Source organism: Drosophila obscura, unplaced genomic scaffold (assembly GCF_018151105.1).
Source record: "Drosophila obscura isolate BZ-5 IFL unplaced genomic scaffold, ASM1815110v1 contig_58, whole genome shotgun sequence".
Taxonomy (NCBI): Eukaryota; Metazoa; Arthropoda; class Insecta; order Diptera; family Drosophilidae; genus Drosophila; species Drosophila obscura.
Window position 1 is genome coordinate 3,419,438 of NW_024542848.1, and position 24,835 is coordinate 3,444,272.

General features: G+C 35.6%; 1 protein-coding gene across 3 annotated transcripts in view; it reads left to right on the top strand.

Annotated features, from left to right (window-relative positions):
• LOC111080954 (protein ROP) overlaps window positions 1–14,056 on the top strand; it is a 33,655-nt gene extending 19,599 nt beyond the window's left edge. For 2 of the 3 annotated variants that reach the window (XM_041595401.1, XM_041595403.1), the window contains exons 5-8: window positions 12,535–13,054; window positions 13,116–13,351; window positions 13,404–13,571; window positions 13,622–14,056. In XM_041595401.1, coding sequence (XP_041451335.1) covers window positions 12,535–13,054; window positions 13,116–13,351; window positions 13,404–13,571; window positions 13,622–14,029 — 1,332 coding nt within the window. In that variant the 3' untranslated portion in view covers window positions 14,030–14,056. The remainder of the gene's footprint in view (window positions 1–12,534; window positions 13,055–13,115; window positions 13,352–13,403; window positions 13,572–13,621) is intronic. The other variant, XM_041595404.1, reaches the window with a different exon arrangement.
• The last annotated feature ends 10,779 nt before the right edge of the window (window positions 14,057–24,835 follow it).

Here is a 24,835-nt window from a genome sequence, read left to right on the forward strand (position 1 = left end):
GGAAAAGTCGAAATAAAAATAATTTTTGGCCAACATTTTTGGTTTTAGATAGACGCATTAATTAGGCGTCGTATAAGTATTGTTAATTAAAATCTATGCATAATAGAAAATATAACATTTTCAAATGCAACCGTATATATTTGACATAACGAAACAGTGAAATTCACTACGAAAATGTAAACAATTACTCTGAAAATTCGTTTATGAATGCTCTGCAAAACTCATGCAGGTCAGTTGGCTAACAGCCTTCCGACTGTTCGGAACGCCTCGTTGTTTTCGGGTATATCTTTTTCCCAAAATGTCCCGAACCGCTTCTCAAAAAACATAGAAAATATATTTGCATTTAAAACAAGGATTGGAGTTAGTAGAAGCAGTCGCAAACGACAACGCTTCAGTGTCTTCAAAACAGATATCCATTTTAATATCTCCTCGTCATCATCATCTATGTTCAGCAACATGATTAGTTTGTTCTAGAATATATTTTGATGCTAGATCACATTCACAACCATTGCAATATTATGAATATTCATTTTAATTATAAAAGTAAATAAATTTTCCGCCGCACCAATTTGTGTGCATCAGCTGTTTTTCATGGATGGTGAATGGTGCCAGTGGGAATCGGAGTTTCACATTTGTCAATAATTCCTACCGTTCCTCATAGACGTTACACAAATGTGGAAGTAGGTTTTCCAGTTGCGCAACTTTCGAAAAAGTCTGCTTCTCTGGTTGACTAGTTTTAACGAGTAGTACAACATTTTGTAGTTTAAGGATGAAAGTAATAAATTATATTTTAATTATGCCAAAACCCATTTTTTATTTTCTTTTTTGACAAGAAAAAAGGTGTCTGTCTATTAAACTTCATGAAATATTATTTTTAACTGAAAAACAAAAAAAGTATAGATTGTATCCTTGTTTTGAAGTATTAAAACTCCATTAATAACTTGATTTTGGTGCGCTGACATTTTGTATCATTTACACTTTTCGCGCTATTAACATCGCAGGTGTGTTCAAAATATACTTTATATCAGAAAAATCACAGTAAGTAACCTCTTCTATGCACAGTGGGCGAAACGGACAATCTAGCTAGCGGCATTAAATTAAAGAAACGCGTAGTTTAAAATATATTGCGATGTAATTTGGAACTTAATACGACTTTTATGAGCCGGATGACTCTACCAAATTTTGTTCGAATCGGATCGAATCGAATCATAAGGCAGCTATAGGACCGATCGGTCAAAAATTTTCAAATATATGATACAATCTTAAAGATAATTTTATGCATCAGAACTCCATAGCATACATATGTATGACTCATACATATTAAAGTTTTATGATGTTTTTTATTCATTTAGATACGAAAATTTAACTGTTTTAAAAAATATCGTATCCTTTGTTGTACTTCTTTATATTATTGTTGAGAATAATTATTTTTATTGAACACATTGGAAAAAATGTATTTGTCAACTGCTTTTGGTAGCGACTTTTTCGTTGTACCCAATAGAAAAAACATTCCTTTAAGAATGTAAATTAAAAGGAATTCAAACTTAAGCGCTTTCGAGCAAACACTGCAATGCGTGTTTTGAACCAGAATTTTCCAAAGGTCAATTTGTAGAGCTATTTTAAGCTACATGTGTTAGTTTAAAATTATCAAAACGTCATAAACTAATTTTTAATAAATAGTTTCAAACCTATAAATTGATAATCCACAATAAATTTATGCTAAGCTTTGTTTGTTTACTTTTTGAAAAAATTTTGCCAGCCTCACTAAAGCGCGCACTAAAGAAATCATCACTTCATCTGATGCACCATATGGTCGGTTTTACACCTCACAGTTGCGTAAAGCTGCGCCAATACCATCAATACAACCTATCCCGTGGGAAGTTGAAAAACAGTTCCAGAAGATTTTTATTTCGAATTTTTATTATTTTGAGCCTTGTTTAACATCATCTAAACATCAGAAGTATGTTCTAGTTTAAAAAATCAATATAATATCAAAATATTTGATTTTTGATGAAAAAGACCTGTTAGGTTACAAATAGAATTCATCTCAGAACACAGACAGAAATTAATATATTGCTGATTTAATGTTGTATTTCAAAAGTAGGCTGAAAATTCTCAAAGAATAGCAAATCTTTTCTTTTTTAATGCAATATATTTTATATAAAAAGAACTTTTCATAATCTGTGACTTTTACACTAAAAATATCGGTAGAATTATTATACCCGTACTCAAAAAAGAGTTAAGAGGTATATTAGATTTGTGGTAAAAGTGGATGTGTGTAACGCAGAGAAGGAAACGTTTCCGACCCCATAAAGTATATATATTCTTGATCAGCATCAATAGCCGAGTCGATAGAGCCATGTCTGTCTGTCCGTCTGTCCGTCTTGTTTGACGCCTGGATCTCAGAGACTATAAGAGCTAGGGCAACCAAATTTGGTTTCCAGACTCATGTGATATCACACTGCTACAAGTGTATTTCAAAATTTCGCCCCGCCCCCTTCCGCCCCCACAAAGGACGAAAATCTGTGGCAGGCACAATTTTAAAGATACGGTAAAACTAAACCCGCAGTATCGTAGAGAATGCCCATATCTACCAGATTGCCGAAATCATATGCTCAAAAATGTATATACTGACTGAGTACGGGTATAAGTAGAGTCGCGTCCCCAGAAGCGACTCGGACATTCCTTCTCGTTTGTTATTATTTATAATCCTATGTAAGTATCCGGAATAGCCACCCTTATTTTGTATCACTTTGGCGATTCTTTTTGGCGTACTGGCAATAAGTATGCGGCAAGTCTCCACTGGAATCTCATACCAGGTTTTTTGGACAAATTCCCACAATCCTTGGGCATTTCGAAAGGTATTTGTTTCAATTCGCCGTTTTAAGTCTCCCCATAAGTTTTCAATGGGTTTACTGACTTGGCCAATTCATAACGTTGACCTTTTTTTCTGTGAACCAATCCTCGACCAGCTTTGAGATGTGTGTTGGGTCATTGTCCTGTTTTTCTCAGAATATGGTTGCATAATGTCAGTCAAAATGTTTTTATATCCAAAATTTAACCATAGTATCAGTTATGCGATGTATCGGCCCAACGCCATGCCAAGAAAAACAGCCCCAGACAATTATGCAACCGCCTCCGTGCTTAACCGGACGAACTGTTCGAGATGATATTACATTTCCAATTTAAGCTGAAATGGCCATGCAAGACATCCTTTTTTGCAAGACATACGATGCGGCTGTCCGTTGTTGGTGAAGATTTTTTCTTCCGTCCTCGATTTTCAGTTAGCACTTTTGATTTTAAGGCATTCTGAACAAAACAAACCGATCGTCAAAGACTTTTGGCAATATCCCGAAGACTTTTCCCTTCTTTTTGAAGATTTATGGCAATCTTCTTTTTTTCTTCAGTACAATGCTTTTTTCGGCCCATCTAAAGAATTTTTTTTTAACATCATGTACTTAAATATGCTAGGATTCAATAAAAAATAACAAACCTTTGTCCAAATCCTGATAAAATCCTTAAAAAATTATCAATTTCACTAGTGTAATTCTTATTTTGACCAGTAGTGTGCCAGTAGGGTGGGCTGTTAACTAATCGGCCTATCTAAGAAAATTTGTATCTTACATAATCGTGTTTTACCTCTATATACTTTTTCCAGAATTTCTCCTATTGGTTTATCCCTTAAAAAAAATAGGTTCTGTCGATGTCGTCAAAATAGGCTTTTTTTTTTGTTAGATGACTTCATCATTGAACTCAAATTTTTTCCCGAGGTTTGAAAACAAAAAAAAATCACTAGGGACGAAATCCAGAAAATAGGGTGGGGAGGGAACAATTTGTAGCCGAATTCATTAATTTTTGCAATGAAACCTGCACATGTCTCCACCCTTGCACTGTCCTGGTGGAAAACAGCTTTTTTCATCATTGGACTCAAATCTTTTCCCGAGGTTTGAAAACAAAAAAAAATCACTAGGGACGAAATCCAGAAAATAGGGTGGGTGAGGGAGCAATTCGTAGCCTAATTCATTAATTTTTGCAATGAAAACTGCACATGTCTCCACCCTTGCACTGTCCTGGTGGAAATTTGAAATCCCGAAATCTATTAGAAATAGTCATTTTGGTAAACAGCGGTAAGAAAAAGTTAAATTTTTTGGGTTGTGTAATCAGTGTGGTTAATTCCGCAAGTGGAAAAACCCACTTTGGCCTTCTTTTGCCCTGAGGAACCAATGGTTTTGACTGCTTTAGTCTCTGGTGTGTTGTTGTTGATGCACGGTTTGTCCACTTTTACGAAACACTCTATCGAAGTTGTCTTACGAGGTCGTTGGTGGTCGATTATAATCGAGCAAATTATGAGCAAATGCGGCACCGACCGGCTAACACCACATTTAAATTTTTTTTCGGGTATAAGTATATAAGTATCGGGTATATGGTCTGTTCGGATGTGCGGCATCGTTTGTGTTTGGACGAGTACAAGGAAATACAGTAAACCACTTTTTTACCACTAAAAACTATGGAGAAAATATCCCAAAGTATTTTATAAAGCTTTTCCTTGATTCCCCATACGAAATTCACTTTTTTCTTCAAATGTAAAATTGACCACGCCAAAACTCCCGCCAAAACGAAAAATTAACTTCATTCTGTCTATAATAATAATCCGATCTGATCAAAATTCGGCAATCTGGTAGATTTGGTCATTATAATTATCTAATATATGTAATATAATACTAGCGGACAAACTTTGTCTCGCCCCAATTTAAAAACGTCAGATAAACTTCAGAGTGATAATAAAACACAGATAGTTTAAATTTCAATATGATTACACTAGTCAACATTAGAATTAGGCTGTGGCCCAAAATTTAGATTCTTATAGATTTCGGGGTTTACAATTTTTTAACGAATTATGGTTTTTTTTTATGGTGTAGTTTTTTTTTTAAGAATTTTTTTTTGTTTTTTTTTTCAGAGGTAATGCTTCTATTTTTCACATAACTTAAGTATTTTATATCTGGTTTCATAGAACTATGCAGTTTTAAAAAACTGACAAACGCAGCTATAAATCCGACGTAGACTTTTTGTATCTGCAGCTTAACGCCTGGAAGATATTAAGCTTTCAAATTCAAATTTGATTTTTTGCGGTTTTTTTTCTCGAAATTTTGATTTTAAAAACTCGGGATAAGTAAACAAAAAATAATACTTGGCCAACATTTTTTAGTTTTAGATAGACGCATTGGGCGTCGTTTAAGCTATTGCTCATCAGAATCTATGGATAAACGGTCAATTTGGTGCCGTTTGACCAAAACAACTCAAAAATAATTTTACGTTAAATTAATGCTTTTTTTTTCACATAACTTAAGTATCTTACATATGGTTGCATAGAACTTAACAGTTCTGAAAAGCTGCCCAATGCAACTATAAATCATACCCAGACACTTTGTATCTGCAGCTTAACGCCTGGAAGATATTCAGCTTTCAAATTCAAATTTCATCATATTTTTGCGGTATTTTTCCCAAAATTTTGACTTTTTAAAGTTGCGTAACAGGAAGACCTACTTCCAAATTTGTGAAACGTCTATGAGGAACAGTAGGAATTATTGACAAATGTGAAACTCCGATTCCCACTGGCACCATTCACCATCCATTAAAAACAGCTGATGCACACAATTTGGTGCGGCGGAAAATTTATTTACTATTATAATTAAAATGAATATTCATAATATTGCAATGGTTGTGAATGTGATCTAGCATCAAAATATATTCTAGAACAAACTAATCATGTTGCTGAACATAGATGATGATGACGAGGAGATATTAAAATGGATATCTGTTTTGAAGACACTGAAGCGTTGTCGTTTGCGACTGCTTCTACTAACTCCAATCCTTGTTTTAAATGCAAATATATTTTCTATGTTTCTTGAGAAGCGGTTCGGGACATTTTGGGAAAAAGATATACCCGAAAACAACGAGGCGTTCCGAACAGTCGGAAGGCTGTCAGCCAACTGTCCTGCATGAGTTTTGCAGAGCATTCATAAACGAATTTTCAGAGTAATTGCTTACATTTTCGTAGTGAATTTCACTGTTTCGTTGTGTCAAATATATACGGTTGCATTTGAAAATTTTGTATTTTTTATTATCCATAGATTCTAATGAGCAATACCTTAAACGACGCCCAGCTAATGCGTCTATCTAAAACCAAAAATGTTGGCCAAGAATTATTTTTTTTTCGACTTTTCCCGAGTTTTTAAAGTAAAAATTTCAAAAAATAATACCGCAAAAAATTAAATTTGAATTTGAAAGCTTAATCTTCCAGGCGTTAAGCTGCAGGTACAAAAGGTCTGGGTCGGATTTATAGCTGCGTTTGTCAGCTTTTCAGAACTGCAAAGTTCTATGCAACAAGATATAAGATACTAAAGTTATGTACAAAATAGAAGCACTACCTCTGAAAAAAACCAAGAAAAAAAATACTAGATTTTAAAAATTCTTTAAAAAAAATGACACCATAAAAAAAAACGAGAAGGAACGTGTGAGTCGCTTCTGGGGACGCGACTCTACTTATACCCGTACTCAGTCAGCATATATGTACATATTTGAGCATATAATTATTTAGAATGCTACATCTGTTATCTACATCTACATATACTATGTATATTATACATCTAACATGTATATTCTACATGTACCATTTAGATTCTACATCTCCTCCGCTAGGGGTTGCTCGCGCACTGAACGCGGCAGAGTGTGCGAGCGAGAAGGAAAATGAGTTGCGTTGTTGTGTGCAGGATTGGGCAGGGGACGCAATTGAAAATTAATTTCTTCATTCTGGCTATAATTATGATCCGATCTGATTCAGATTTGGCAATATGGTAGATATGGGCATTCTCTACGATACTGCGTTGTTAGTTTCGTCCTTTGTGTGGGCGGAAGGGGGCGGGGCGAAATTGTGAAATACTCTTGTAGCAGTGTGATATCACATGAGTCTGGAAACCAAATTTGGTTACCCTAACTCTTATAGTCTCTGAGATCCAGGCGCTCAACAAGACGGACGGACGGACGGACAGACAGACATGGCTATATCGACTCGGCTATTGATGCTGATCAAGAATATATATACTTTATGGGGTCGGAAACGTTTCCTTCTCTGCGTTACACACATCCACTTTTACCACAAATCTAATATACCCCTTAACTCTTTTTTGAGTACGGGTATAATAATAAAGTACTACAAAAATTTTTAAATCCCGAAATCTATCAGAAAAAGTCATTTTGGTTCACAGCCTAAATCAAAAGTAAAATTTTGTCGAGTAGTGTTATTTAAATGGAATCGAAATCAGCTATTCATTGAAGCACCTTGTTATATACTACATTTTTGTTTTTTTTTTTATCAGCCGCAAGTACAAATAAAGCGGATAATTTGCTGACACGTGAACATACCACGTACAACTGGATAGTTATTTTGCTATTCTGGATTGAGACAAGCCGTGGTCCAGCCGTTCTCGAGCTATAAGCGGTCTAACGGACACGACTTTGTTTTACTTTGTTTGACTTCGGTACAGTTATTGATTAAGGCCGATGGTTTGCCTTACCTTGAACGTTGGCATGAAGTTTTCTCGTATATTATTCAAAAAATGATTAGACTCAGGGGTGACACTATTGTATGTAAACGCAACACCTTGTAGATATTGTATTTTACGACGTTCATTTGAACAGGACCTTGCTGTGCTTTGACGATTATTTATTTTCATTGCTATGTGTAAAGTAGCCAAGATACTTTCACGGCTCCTCGAAGCCACAACTTGTGACGCATTTCGCGTTCGCCGGCGCAAATTTGATAGTCTGTACATATAACTTTACAAACCACACAGATTGATTTAAAACGCACAAATTTTCAAAAGCAACAAATATACTTACAGAAATGGAAATTAAAAAAAAAAAAAAAAAAAGTTTAACAAAAAAAAAAAATCGATCATACAAAATTTTTATAAAAACATCTATCAGCTATCATTTGAAAAAAAAAAAACCAGGCAATTTGATGCACGCGTTGCTGAGATAGCCCCTTACACACACATTTTTTTCTCAAATTTATTCTATCCAACTCTTAAGATCGTTCTTAAACAATTTGGTTTGCTCAATTTACAGAAATCATAATATATTGAATAGGTTTCATTCTGCCGTCATGAATTGAAATACGTGGGCGTGTCATAGCGCCCAGACACTATTAAAAGTGTCGTAGCGCCCACTCTCAAAGTGTCGAAGCGCCCATGGGCGCTTTAAAAACCTTTAAAAACTTGTAAAGTGCATCAAGAATCAATGAGATTACCGATAAGAAAAATACCGTTCATTATGTTATGTCTCTAAGCATTTTTCAAGTTTTCGGCATAATGACGAGCTTAGAAGAGTTAGTTTATCACTGATCTGTAAACAAAGTGCACGCGAAATGGAAGCTTTCGTTCCTTGCGAATATAAAATTGTTGCTGGCTTTCGAAAAAATTCGATGTTGTTGCTTCTCACAACCCAACAACAATTATTTAAAATTCAATATTATTCAATCTCAACATTTATTTGCAAAAGGATTCAGGCAAAAATTTGATTTATGAAAAATCGCGTGATTTTTCTTTTGGGACTACGGCAGGTTACGTTTTGGGGAGTAATATAAGTGAATTTTAACCTAAAATGAGTTTTATAATAAAAATGTTTAATTTTTATTAGCTTCGGGCGATATAGTGTCATAAGGCCCACAAAAAAGTGACATAAAGCCCTGTGGGCGCTATGACATTTTCCTGTATCTCATAACGCCCGTGGGCGTTATGACATGTACCCTTGAAATACACATGCATATTTTCATATATACTATTATTGGAAATACGTTTTTTTTATACTCGTACTCAAAAGGAGTTAAGGGGTATATTATATTTTTGGTAAAAAAATCGATCTGTCTGTGCCGATGAGCGCCTAGTTCTCAGAGACTATAAGAAAAAGAGCAGCCAAATTTTGTTGTGATATCACACTGTTCTATGGCAACCACAATTTTAAAGAAACGATAAAATTAAAGTCGCAGTATCGTAAAGAATTACCATATCTATCAGATTGCCGAATCTGATGAAGATTGGATCAATTTTATAGCCAGAATAAAGAAATGTATTTTCAGTTTCTTCCCCCACCTCCTCCACCAGACCACGCTAGTCATTCTCTTTCTCGCTCGCACATACTCTGCTCTGTGCAATGCACGACCTTTGCGGAGAAGATTTATAATCTACATTGTGTATGTGTAATCTAAATTTTAGATGTGTAATCGACATTGTAGATGTAGATAACAGATGTAGCAAAAAAAAATGTAAAATGTAAAATAAGCTAATATATTTATATACTGACTGAGTTCGGGTATAAAAGTAGAGTTGCGTCTACAGAAGCGACTCACACGTTACTTCTCGTTTTGGTTTTAATTAAAGTTTTTAAATCCACTTCCAAAGAAAACGGTAGATTTTATATTCTCCTCTTAGATTAAAATTCATATGACGCGCTTTATATTGTTAATTTGTATCGTACCCCTGAATCCACAGTACATTCCACTTAAAAAAGACTATCGTTCGCAATCACTAGATTATTTTTTCAACTGTTAAGATATAAAACTATAAAAAGATAAGAACGCAGATTCTTATTAATTAGCTGGATCTCTGAAACATGTTGACTATTAGGTGAAATATGAAACAAAGTTGGTGCTCGGTTTTTGTTCTGGAACGCATATATTTCACGAATCAAGCAAAATGTAAACTCACTTTTTTATTTAATCTTTCTCGTTACTTCTACCATAAAATAAATTTATAGTAAACGATAGATTTTTACGAAAACCTTAATATACATGCTGAGGTCGGAACGACCTAGATGTATCACTTCCGCTTCGAACCAAACCGACTTTTTCTGATAGATTGGGAGCTTTAAATTTGTTTAGAACAATTTTGGATTTTTTTCTATGGCAGGTTTTTTTTAATACTTTTTAAAATTACTATTTTTTGTGCGGTATTTGTTTTTATACGAAATTTTGACTTTAAAAAAGTCGAAAAAACAATATGTCTTGGGATCCTTTATTTTAATGTAATTTTTAATTCGGCGTCGTTTCAGGTATTGTATATTAAAACCTATGGAGAGACGGCGAATCTAAAATTGATTGACCAAAATTTCCGAAAATCTCATTTTACCGCTTAAAACGTTGCTGCCCCCACGTTTTGGTCCCTTTCATAATTATACCCGTACTCGAAGAGTTAAATGGTATATGGCATTTGTGTTTAAAGTGGTTGTGTAACGCAGATGAGGAGACGTTTCCGACCCCATAAAGTATTTATATTCTTGATCAGCATCAATAGCCGAGTCGATATAGCCATGTCTGGCTATACGTCCACGGACGTTGTTTGACGCCTAGTTCTCAGAGACTATAAGTGCAACCAAATTTTGTTTCCAGACTCATGTGTGATCACACTGAATCAAATTGGTTTCAAAATTTTGCCACGCCCCCTTTCGTCTTCACAAAGGACGAATCTGTGCCATCAAAAATTTTAAAGATAAGTACTATAGAAACGCATTATGGTACCATAGTTCATATATATCACCCTTCACAGGATTTTTGATTCGTGGTGAAATGGTAAGCTGAAATCACAAAGTGTTTGAGTTTTATTTATATCTGCATTTCTTAGCTTTTCAGAATGGGAAAGTTCATTATTACCAAATGAAAGATACTTAAGTTGTGTGAAAAAAAGAAGCGCTACCTCTGAAAAAAGCTTTTAATAAAAAAAACCGTTTTCAAAAATTCTTAAAAAAAATTTCTGCCAAAAAAATTATCACTAAGCATATTTAAAGGCCCAAATCTATCAAAACAAGTTGGTTTGGTTCGAAACGACGAAGCGGTGTGCGTCGGGTAGTGTAATCGTCCCATGCATATGAAGTGTGCTAATATGCGTGCGAGTAACTTCACTTGCATGCATTGCAACTCTGATTCCGATTATTGATGTTAAAAAGTGTCATCCTTCGTTTTCTTTATGCCATTAGGCTCTTCAAATAAATAAACTTCCAATTTCTCGTTATTTGTGATGATTTTCTTTCATATTTTTTTTAATTTTAAGCTTATTTTTTCAGTATCCACAATAGGGCTTTATACTCGTTGCTCAAAAAAGGTTACTTTGCCAAATTTTTCATACAATTTTTCTTATAAATTTGTATAAGCTCACAAAGCTCACATTTATGTAGAATTAAAAAAATTTTACATATTCATTTTTTTTTTTTGCTACATCTGTTGTCTACATCACCAATGTCGATTCCACATATAAAATGTAAATTATACATACACAATGTAGATTCTGCATAAAGGTCACGCACTGCACAGGCAGAGTGTGTGCGAGCGAGAAAGAGAATGAGTGGTCTCTTGCTGGAGGATGTGGGGGAACCTGAAGCAGTGTGATATCACATGAGTCTGGAAACAAAATTTGGTTGCCCTAGCACTTATAGTCTCTGAGATCTAGGCGCTCATCAAGACGGACAGATAGACAGCCAGACATAGACTCGGATATTGATGATGATCAAGAATATACATATATACTTTATATGGTCGGAAACGATTCCTTCTCTGCCTTACACCCATCCACTTTTACCACAAATACAATATACTCCTTAACTCTTTTGTTGAGTAATGTAATACCAAAGACAATATAAGTATAAGATGCGTAACGCCATACGAAATTTCTGCACACGAATTTTTGAGGCTGGCTCTAGAGCTGGCTCCAGGCTCTCTTGAAATTTTTTTAGAGAGAGAGAGCGCTCTAGAGCCAGCCGCTCTCTTGTATGCATACAGCATACGAAGGCACACGAAGTTGGTTCTTTGCCTATGCGACAGCCGAGCCGAGTCGTCGCGACAACTGTATGTGTGCACATGCATACGTTTTTTACAGCGCTGTCGAAATATACCCTTCACTTTATAAGTGTAAGTTAATTTTGCAAGACGCTTACCACCCCAATATTAAAAAACTGTTATATTGTATATGTATATCCCTTCAACGATAATTTATTTTAAGATGGTATATTCGATAATGATGATCGGATATACATATATAAAAAAATACATAATATATTTAATACATGAAATTCCATGAATCACATTGGAATAATTGCCATTAGGGTATTCAGGATGCGACGTATTCAACGCCGGTATATAATTTCGTTTCTCAACTCATAAAAAGGTTTCCGTCTCGAAAATCGTCCGCTTAGCACAAGTACGCACACATACGCACTTGCTGTTCTGTGTGTACTTACACATGCAAGCGGATTATATTTTTAGATTCGTACGCTCTCAAATTTGTGCGAGCGAGATGGCGCGAATTTCGTCGCTGGCCGAAAAATTGTCTTGCATATGGCAATTGAAATGTATGAGCGTTACGCATCTTATACTTATATTGTCTTTGGTAATACTATACTATACTAAGCTATACTATAATATGCATACTTGCATAAACATTTACTTTGAAATGTTCTCTCAATAATACAATTTTTCTCCTTACACAGGTCTATTCGCTGGACTCGCCTGACACGTTTCAGTGCTTATACTCCCCGGCATTTGCGTCCATTCGAAGCAAGCACATCGAGCGCATTGCGGAGCAAATTGCCACTTTGTGTGCAACTTTGGGGGAATATCCTAACGTTCGCTACCGGAGCGACTGGGATCGAAATATCGATTTGGCTGCTTCGATTCAGCAAAAGCTGGACGCTTACAAGGCTGACGAGCCGACCATGGGCGAAGGTCCGGAAAAAGCACGTTCACAATTGCTTATTCTGGATCGTGGCTTCGATTGTGTTTCACCGCTTTTACATGAGCTTACACTTCAGGCTATGGCCTATGATTTACTACCAATTGTTAACGATGTGTACCGCTATACTCCTGGACCCAACCAACCTGAGAAGGAGGTGTTACTGGATGAAAACGACGACTTGTGGGTGGAGTTGCGCCACGAGCACATTGCAGTCGTGTCAACACAGGTTACGCAGAATTTAAAAAAGTTTACCGACTCAAAGCGGATGAGTTCCAGTAAGTCCTAGATCCCATTATTGATCAGTAATCAACGGTTTTTTAATTTTTTTGCATACAGCTGATAAGTCCTCAATGCGGGATTTATCGCAAATGATCAAAAAGATGCCGCAGTATCAAAAGGAGCTGTCTAAGTATTCCACCCATTTGCATTTGGCCGAGGACTGCATGAAATCGTATCAAAACTATGTGGATAAGCTCTGCCGTGTGGAACAAGATTTAGCGATGGGTACTGATGCTGAGGGCGAAAAAATTAAGGATCATATGCGGAATATTGTGCCTATATTGTTGGATGCGGTAAAGTGCTTTTGCATATACTATTTATGATCTATCTAAAACCCCTTTCTAGAATGTTTCTAACTACGATAAAGTTCGAATAATTGCCCTTTATGTGATGATCAAAAACGGTATTTCGGAGGAAAACTTGACCAAACTTTTCACTCATGCCCAGTTGTCTCCTAAGGATCAGGATATGGTTCGCAATTTAAGCTACCTGGGAATCAATGTCATTGCTGATGTAAGTATTCTAAAAAAAAGAAGAACAATTTGAAATGTGCCCTTTTTTAGTCTCGCAAAAAGGTATATTCTGTGCCGCGTAAAGAACGAATAACCGAAAGCACCTATCAGATGTCTCGCTGGACGCCCGTAATCAAAGACATAATGGAGGATTGCATTGAAGATAAGCTAGATCAACGCCATTTCCCCTTTCTTGAAGGTCGGGCACAAAATACGAACTATCATGCGCCAACTAGTGCTCGCTATGGCCATTGGCACAAGGACAAGGCTCAGGCGCAAGTAAAAAACGTTCCCAGGCTAATTGTCTTCATTGTGGGTGGCGTGAGTATGTCTGAAATGCGATGCGCCTATGAAGTTACTAACTCTGTGCGTAACTGGGAAGTGCTGGTCGGATCATCGCATGTTCTATCTCCTGAAATCTTTCTCAGTGATTTGGGAAGTCTTTCTAAGGAAGATTAAATTTAAAATAAAGTGTTTTGTTTTTCACTTTTTTTGCAGTTAAAAATATTTAAATTAATTATATTCAAAATATATAAAGAAAAATACATATATTATAAATATATATGTAATATACACATTCTAGGGTTATACAACTACTATGATTCTAAAGAATATATATATGTACTCTTATGTATGCATAAACATAAATTGTATACATATATGTATATGTATTTATGTGTGTAGTATATGTGTGTGTGTAAAATTATATACATCCATACATACTTCAAAAATATATTTCAATAGATCGCTGGACAATACAGAACAAACAAAAATTTTTCGCCATTGTGGGCGGTCCATTTATTTTTTTTCCTTCCATTTTAAACAATAGATATTTTTATCCCCAGTAACCATGTGACCGCGATTTTATCCGGCATGCCAAGTCGATAAAATATCAGTTTGATATACAAGTAAAGTCAAACTTTGACACAATCCCTTTAAAAGCATTACTTTCTATAAATTTAACAATTATGTTAAAACTATTTCTACTGTAAAGGGAATCCGGTGTCGTATTGAGCCATACTTATAAAAATATATTTACATACATACATTCTTATTTCTATATATAAGCATAGATATATATAAACATATACGATACATATAGTCTATTTAATACCCTTACAATTATGAATACACATAAATAGTGAATTTAACCACAGGCAGACTCTGAGTCTTATGTAAAAGCACAGACATCAGGAATAATCCACTATATATGTATTTGGATGCTGTATTGGTTCAGTGATTGAGCAATCCCTTAAGCTTCAGCATGTATTATGATTTGCTTCGGTCTCTGGTTTTCGTGACAGCACTAGACATTTTTTGGTCGATCAATGCGTACCGAAAGTATATTTAGATTTACATACATCCGCATTTTAAGATACTATATATTACTACATAAGAAATCACCATCTAAATCTGAAGATTGGCCATTTGAACGCTTCGAACACAAAATGACTACTACTAGATGTAATTCTAGTTTACAGTAGATAAAAGAAGGGCTCTACCATGAAAAATCATGTATAAAAATACAAATTTATATAATAAAATCTGTATATTCTATGTTTATTTTGTATACACTTATAGACAAAATAATAGGTGTGCTTTTTTGTTTCTTTTTCAACTTTTAATTTCTAATTCATATCTTCTCTAATCTCAACCAATCAAAGTTTTTTCAAATCTTATATTAATTGTCTTTTAAGAAAAAGTAAAAACAGTTTCACAAATCCTTTAATTTACAAGAAATTTAAATATTTCCCGAAATCGGTCAATTTTGGCTGGACACAATAATAGGTGTATGACGCAAAACATTAACCTGTAGCTTATTAAGATAACTATTTGGTTGCAGAAGGTAAGGTATTAGGAAAATATAACTAAATATAGACTTAGCAACCATTAAAATTGTATAAGATAGGCCGTGGTCGTCACTGCAGTGTGGAGGAGAGTAGGCTCATTCGACGACTCCGAGATGAGGGAAAAACATATAAATCCATTGCCAGGTTAATGAAACGATCTCAAATCTTCGTAACCAATGCCATAAAACCGAAAAAAAATAGGTGAAACTCGGGGAGCACCCAGAAAATCATCATCTAAGACCGACGATCGCATGGTTCAGTTGGTTAAACGCGACCCGATCAAGTCCTCCAGTATGATTGCCAACGAAATTGGGAATATTGTATCATCACGGACCGTTCGGCGACGATTGGCAATAGCTAATCTACTAGGTAGGATTGCTCGCAGGGTTCCTTTGCTTCGTTCGGCAAATTTACAGATGAGGAAAAAATTTGCACTAGATCGTATAACCTGGTGCGAACCGGAGGGTGAGAAAAAATAGCTGTATATCCTCTGGAGTGACGAAACGAAGATCAATTTATTTGGAAATGATGCCAAAAGGAATGTTCGTCATCCGAAAGGCAAAGAATTTGATTCCAGGTACACATGTAAAACTGTGAAACATGGAGGTGGTAGCCTAATAGTATGGGGCTGCTCTTCATGGTATGGTGTTGGTCCGATTCATCGTATTGACGGAATATGGGACAGATTCGTATACAAAGATCTATTGGATACGGTGATGCTACCATATGCCGAGGATAATATGTTACTTTTATGGAAGTTCCAGCAGGATAATGACCCGAAGCACGCCTCTCGAGTAGTAAAGGATTGGTTCCGAGAGCAAAGTGTGGATGTTCTTGGGTGGCCAAGTCAATCCCCGGACCTACAGAGGTCGGAAAGACTTTTTGACAAAATAAAAATCACCTTTGGGATATTGTCAAAAGAGGAGGTACAACATTCCAATTGGAACTTGGCGCAAGTTAATATCGGTATTAGCTGCCAGACACGCAATTTAATATAAAACAAGACCTAAAATAGTTAAATATCGATTTAATTTAAACACTTATCTTCGTACACCTATTATTGTGTCCAGCCAAAATTGACCGATCTCGGGAAATATTTAAATTTCTTGTAAATTAAAGGATTTGTGAAACTGTTTTTACTTTTTCTTTAAAGACAATTAATATAAGATTTGAAAAAACTTTGATTGGTTGAGATTAGAGAAGATATGAACTAGAAATTAAAAGTTGAAAAATAAAAAAAAGCACACCTATTATTTTGTCCATGAGTGTATGTAAACAAACAAACAAAAAATAAACAACAATAGCACCACCACCACAAGCAATTTTTAAATAATTGCCAAACTGACATTTTTAGCTTTAAGGAAATTTTAAGCAAATTGTTAGAAATGGGAGACTCTAACATACCTGGGAATACAAAAAAAATCATATTTTCTCGTAACGTTTTTAAGTTATTTAAGGAATTTTATTAAAAATCATAAAACTAGGCGGAAAAAAAAATTGCACCACTTTTCAAAAATGAATTTAAAATTTTAAAAATAAGCAATTTGTAACTAATTCATTAGTTAACCATTTTTAACTATTAGTACTAAATCTATATTCATAATTTAATATTTAGTACAGTGTCCTTTATTGTCAATAACAGCTGCGCAGCGTCTTGGCATGGAATCAACTAAGTCCTGGCATTGTTTTAGGGGAATTTTGGACCAGGACTCTTTAAATTCTTCCCAAAATGATCGGATAGTGGTTGGCTTGGAAGCAGCAACTGCCTTCTTGACGTCGGACCACAGATTTTCGATGGGATTCAAGTCAGGCGACTGAGCACGCCACTCCAAAACGTTCACAGGGTTTGCCCTGAACCATTCCTTTGCTTTCTTGCTGGTGTGTTTGGGGTCATTGTCCTGTTGGAAGACCCATACGAGCGGCATTTCATATTCTGCAAAGGGTAGCCTTACTGTGTTCATAATATTCACGTACACGTGCTGATCCATTATGGTTTTTATCCAATGTGTTGGACCTACTCCATAGTAGGAGAAGCAGGCCCATACCATTACACTACAGCCTCCATGCTTAATAGTTTTTGTGGTGTACTGGGGTATTCAGTATTCTTTGGACGTCTAACGTATGATCGAGATCCCTTTCCACCGAACATAACCACTTTGGACTCATCTGACTCATCTGGTACCTTTCTTGGGCTGCAGGCTTTAAGGTTATGTTTCCTAAGATATATGCGAACTGTTAAGTCCGTCGCATTTATTTTAAGCTCTTTTTTAAGCTCAGTAGCAGGCCTGAAGGGATCCTTCTTGCTCTGACGAATCAGTCTTTTGACATGAAGAGGGTTCATAGATCGTTTTCGCCCGAGTGTTTCAGTCTTTTCTTCATAGTTTAAGAGGTTTTTAATCATTTTATTGGAGCACCCTACCAATCGACCAACTTCTCTGTAAGTTTTTCCATCCAATATCAATTTGTTTATAAGATCGCGCTTCTCCGCAGTGCAGTGCTTTCCACGTCCCATTGTAATTATTACTTTTAACTTTTATGATAGAAACAATGAGCTCTTAGTCAAAACTAATGAGCAGGTGCATTCTGGAAAGGCGATTCCGCGAAATACAGGTGATTCACAAAAAAAATGGCTAATGGTGCTATTATTTTTTCGCTATTTTTGGGGGGTTTTTGTTGTTCAATCCCAAAAAAATATATATAGACAGAAATTTAAAGAGCGGTAGCACTGTTTTTGTTTATGGGGAATACCAAGCAATATACAAAAAATTTTAATTTAAAAAAATCGCAATAGTAAGCGCATTTTTTTTTTCAAGAAAAAAATGTATTGTAGTTGTGCTATTATTTTTTTCGCAACTGTATGTATGCATATTATATGCTGTTGGACTGCATTTGACCAACGCCCTGGAAAATCTTAAGCTTTCAAATTCAAATTTCATCAAACACAGGAAAAGTCGAAAAAAAATTCTAGGCGCATTAATTGGCTTAAACATTAAACAAATACCAGATTAAACAGATTAAACAAATACCAGATTTTTAAAAATTCTTACAAAAAAACCATAATTCTTAAAAAAAAATTAAATCCCGAAATCTATCAGAAAAAGTCATTTTGGGCCATAGCGTTTGCCGTTCAACCAGGATTTGGAACTCTTCTTGAGGACTTAATTCTTTCGACGCAGAAAATACACAAATATATGAGTTGATTTTTTGTCATCAATGAAGGGTAAAAAGTATTCGATCCAGCAAGTGATTGTGTGCCAAAAGGCCCGCACACATCTGTATGAATTATTTCCAAAATGTCCAGCGATATATTGGTGGTTGCGACATGAAATAGCTGCGCATGAATCTAGCTAAGCATGCAAAATTTAAAAATAATTTTCGCTGGAAAACCAGATTTTCAATTTCACGCGACATGTTTTAACCGATCAAGACCTTAATACTGTTGATATTCAAATGGCCGCACCTTACATGCCACAAGGCACCATCAGCCTCCATCGCAGAAATAAAGCTGTTTTGTTTTCCTTGAAGCATTTATAAGTTTCCAGCTTTGTTAGCCCTTATAATACTATCACCGTCTTGAATTACTTTCACATATTCTTGTCCAAAAGTAACAGCGCAGATCAAGGATAAAATTCATTTTGATCACATCTCTGTCTTTAGCCCTATCTCTTCTTTCCCTTTAGCTTTTAGTAAATTTGGAGTCGGACAGACCAATAGCTTCTGTGTTTCTCTAACTGTCTGAATAACTGCTAATCACAACACATGTGGCTTGTCGCACCACTATCCAAACACCACAAACTCTTTCTCACATTATCTGCGTCTACCGCACTTAATACGCTGCACTGATAATTCTCTTCTTTTGCTGATTTTCCTTAATTTGAGTTCTCTTTCTTACACTGAGCCTTCATATGTCCGTTCTCACCACACTTGAAACATAATTGTTTTGTTTATCTTATTTTGCGCTCTCTGCGCGGCCGGCGTCTGTGTTGCAGTAAATGCTTTTGCGCATTTCTTTTGTTCTTCTGCTTTTCCTCTTCGCTTGCCTTCTTCTTTCAGTTTTTTACATAGAACGTGAAAAGATGGGAGATTATAACACGTCTATATGGCGAAAAAAAAAATCTAATAATGTTCTGGAAGGTTCGACAACAAAACTATTGTGCGCAGTTTATAATTTAGCTCGATTCCTACCGACCCAAGCCCATCGAGAACACGCACGAATTCGTTTTTATAGCTTAAAATGCGTTTTTTATGCTTTAAAATTAAAAAGTATAGCCCCGCCTCGAAACTTTCAGTTCCATTAGTTAAACTTTAAGCCAAAAAATTGTACGATCATTCAAATATCGAATTGCCTTGGCATTGTCGGTCAATATTCCAACCATGGGAAAATCAGCCAATCAAAATCTGGTAAAATAACGTTATATTCATGCAGGCTCCAGTCTTAATTTTAAGATTTACGTACATAACACCATTAGCAAATGTTTGTAATCGATGTGATCCTGTTAATCGTTACATCGTTAATGTAGCGATAATAATACAGCTGTTAGCACGAAAGTGTTGTTTCGTTGACCAATTATTTCAGATCCAAATTTAAGGTCGCGTAAAAAAAACTATTTATAAAGGCAGAAGCTAAATTGCCATGGTCATGGTATCAATTATATGTCAATACATCAAATTTTGCAATTAAGATTCGTTTTGTTGTATTTTCGACGAACATTATGTTGCCGATTAAAACGAAAAAATTGTGCGCCTTGCGAATGCAGAAACAATATCTTGCCGTTTTCAAACTTAAATCGGCAATTTAATGCTAAAATGAAAGCCGGACCCTACCTAATTAATTATTTATTTAGGTATTTTTAAAATATGAATTAATTTTATTCACAGATGTCAAAAGTGGGTTATTGGGATGCTAAAATGCTTCATAAATTGACTGGACACGGCACAGTGGTACACCTAATTCTACTAGATTGTTGGATCGCTTTATTATTTCCAAAGGCTTTTTCACAAAAGATCCTTCAGAATGGCATAATATTAAAGACTATCATAAACATAGTCAAACCTATAATTGTTAATATTTGTTAACATGAAAATAAATTAATTTGATTAAAGCGATATACACTATTATAGCTTCAATAGGAACCATCGGCCGCATATCGCTCTGAACTTCTTAACGTTGACGAATCGGGTATTTCATTTATTTTATTGTTTTATACCAAAAGGAACATTTTAAGACCCTGATTGCCATTTTAAATTTCGCATATAGGAAAATGTTTAAATAATCTCTAGTTCAAAAACTATTATATAGAGTTAAACTCTGACAGAAAATTTAAAATAACAGAAATTGGAGTTAAGTATTGTTAAATTAAAGGGAGATATAACCAAAATTTAAAAAATATATTAAAAAGCTTATTTATGTAGGACGCATTGCAAAGTTGGTCATTCAAATAAATCGAAATATATTAGTATGATGTTATATAATAACTGTTATTATCCACATTACTTATAATGCAATCCTACTACTAAGCTCCATTCTGTAAAACATAATATCATTTCAAAATCTTACAAAAAATGGTGGAGGAATGGATCATATTTCGTAGTGGTCAAGATATTATGTGAGGTGACTGAAAACTATTGAATCCGACCCGATAGTTGGCTACAACTAAATACAGCCCTGTGGAAGTTGGCTAATAGACTCGATATGATTATATCTACTTCATGCATACAGCATACGTATTTCTGTTGATGTTAATTAATTAATTAATTTTGGGTGATGCAAAATGAAAAATATGTAACTCATATTATTTAAGAGGCTCTTGACTCACAGTTTATACAAAAAATATATTTTTTACGGTAAAAGCGTGCTACAAAATTGAGTACTACAAATAAATAAAATTTTCGGTACTCTTTTTAAAGCTTATCAAATGCAAGATCTGTATCAAGAGATCAGAAGCTAGAGCTTCCAAATTCAAGCACGAGATCTATGGCAATTGATTTATACAAATGAACCTATTTGCTCCAACATTTTTATATGTACTTGGGCATGATATTACTACCTACCAAATTAACCTTCAAAATCAGTTAGAAAATTAGTTGACCTAAACTGTTAATAACAAATTATTTCGAATTACTTGAACAGTCCGCGGTGTATCTTCATATTTATTATCTTCAATCTGAAAAATGTTGAATGAGAATAAGAGATTTTATGCAAGTTATATATGGAACATGAACATTAAATTCAGTTTATTTCTTCAGAACTTAACAAAAACTTGTGAGAACATAGCATTAAGGGTTTAGAGTTACAAGCAGAGAGATTTCTGACGAACGAGTAAATTGAAATAGGTTACCCACTCTGCCGGACAGGAGCGCAGCGCTCAGTCGCGTAAATTTGATAATTATAAACATTTTTTTTATATCATAGTTCAAAGCTAGTCCATTTTTATGTTTTGTAAATGAAGAAAAAATGTGCTCAAAGGATCAAACTTCAATAGATGTCTCGCCAAAATGTTCCTAAGATTGGACAAGATTTTCCGGGTTTCAACGGACAGGGCGCACGCACACACTAGCTGAAAGCGGAACTGAATCAGCTAGCTGATAAAAACAGACATGCTTGATCATTGGGCGAGCTTTCAGCTCAGCTAAGCAGCAATGTGCGCACTTGCACTGGAGCAGTGTGTTTGATTTTTTCGGCTCCGCTTTCAGCTATTGTGTGCATGCGCCCACAAAGTTTTTTTTAAATACAGTACAACACGATACGATATTAATAACACTAATCAACAAAGTTTGACTTTTTATTTTAGCTAGAATTCTATAATCATTGCGTTTTTCCATATAATTTTAATATGCTAAACATAGTTTTAAAGAATTTCTCGCAGTTCTAAAAAGCTATTTAATGCAGCAATCAATCGTTCTTAAAAAACTTTAGCTTAAACTTACCGTCTAGGAAATATGAGACATTTAAAAGTAAAATTAAACAAATTTTAAATAATTTTGAGAAATTTCAACTTTAACCTGACACTTAGATTTGTTTACTAGTACACACATATATGTACATGTGTACAATAACATACATCCACATTTGGAAGCAAATGAAATATCACCCGCTTATTGTGTAACTTACCACGTCAGCACTGTTCAAATTACTAATAAAAAAAGGTTATAATACACTTTTATAAAAATAATTTATAAAAAAAAAATCATTTACATCTGACGTATGAAAGCACGGTCAATATAAAACAATTTCTAAAAGTTAGCCTTTGAAATAACTCTCGAAACTTTATTGCAGTGTTCTGTAGAAAAAATGTTCTGCGAATTAAGAACAAATTGTACATTAAAACATATTTTAATTCAAAAGAACTATAGAAGTCATTAATGTACGCCAGAAACTAGCGAAAACTCATAAAAGTTAAATAATTAAAGGCGTCTGCTAACCGAAGGATTCCGAAGCTTAGTAGTATTTTCATAGACATTCTTAACGTATCCAACTATAATTCACTTTTATTATATACATATATCATTAAACTAAAGTGTTTATTATCAAAGTGTCAAAGGCAGAAACGACCTTCTATAAATTGTACTAAGGTTGTTTCACAGAAAGTAAACACGTTCAATCGTTAAAATAAAAACCAACCAACTGTTTTAAATGGCGTTTCTAAAATTATCACTGATATATCAAAAATTGGATTAATTTTCGATCAAAATACTGGAATACCTGGAGTTTTTTTGGGTTTCTACTAACTTACCTAGGATAGTTTTGGCGGCCAAAGGCAAGAAATGTCCGTTCGTCCATGCAACTTCGACAGGAGTCATGGAGGGGCAGTCCGTATCTCGTGGACATGCGGCCGATAACACAGTACCCCGTTATAGCTCCCGTCAGTGTTCACACCTTGCTTTTCCTGAAACTCAGGAGAGTTTTGGTAGGAAAAGTATGCCTTCTGTGGGAAAACTTTGGCGGCAAAAGGCAGGTAATGCGATACCCACCAGCTGCCTTGGATCTACAAAAGCTCTTCTATCTCAGGCAGAAATGTCCATTCGTCCATGCAACTTCGACAGGAGTCATGGAGGGGCAGTCCGTATCTCGTGGCCATGCGGCCGATAACACAGTACCCCGTTATAGCTCCCGTCAGTGTTCACACCTTGCTTTTCCTGAAACTAGGAGAGTTTTGGTAGGAAAAGTATGCCTTCTGTGGGAAAACTTTGGCGGCAATAGGCAGGTAATGCGATACCCACCAGCTGCCTTGGATCTACAAAAGCTCTTCTATCTCAGGCAGAAATGTCCATTCGTCCATGCAACTTCGACAGGAGTCATGGAGGGGCAGTCCGTATCTCGTGGCCATGCGGCCGATAACACAGTACCCCGTTATAGCTCCCGTCAGTGTTCACACCTTGCTTTTCCTGAAACTCAGGAGAGTTTTGGTAGGAAAAGTATGCCTTCTGTGGGAAAACTTTGGCGGCAAAAGGCAGGTAATGCGATACCCACCAGCTGCCTTGGATCTACAAAAGCTCTTCTATCTCAGGCAGAAATGTCCATTCGTCCATGCAACTTCGACAGGAGTCATGGAGGGGCAGTCCGTATCTCGTGGCCATGCGGCCGATAACACAGTACCCGTTATAGCTCCCGTCAGTGTTCACACCTTGCTTTTCCTGAAACTCAGGAGAGTTTTGGTAGGAAAAGTATGCCTTCTGTGGGAAAACTTTGGCGGCAAAAGGCAGGTAATGAGATACCCACCAGCTGCCTTGGATCTACAAAAGCTCTTCTATCTCAGGCAGAAATGTCCACTCGTCCATGCAACTTCGACAGGAGTCATGGAGAGGCAGTCCGTATGGCAACTTTGTTTTTGCATCATTACTTTTGACCAACTGCGTGACACCTGCAACCATAGTCTACATGTAGCACAGGTGCCAAAGTATACGGATCGACGATCCATATGTCAGATGAGAGCTCTAAAGAGACCAAGAGAGCCGTCGTTCTTCCCCTAAGCTCAAGGTCGTACCGCCTGTCTGCTCTCGTTCTAGCACGGCCCATCATCTGCGAGATAATCTCGTAGTGGGCTCGGTATATCACTAGCCTCGTCCGCAATCGGCTTTGCCGATCTAGTTATGGCACACTCGTCTGCACTCTCTTTGCCCGCGATGACAATGTGACCCGACACTAAAAAATTGGATAAAAAAACCAACCAAAAACCTTGCGATAGTTAATAATTTCTAGAATAAGTTAAAAGCAGTCAAGAGAATGGAAGAAATTAGATATTTGAATGTAGATAATCTATACCATAAATTTGAAAAAAATCTGTGTGTAAGCGGCTATCTCTAACGCACGCACCAAATTGCATGCTGTTTGTTTTAAATGATAGCCAGAGGATGTGGCATGGTTTCCACACTTGTACTTTTCTATAAATAGGTTCCTCAAGAATTAAAAATTAAT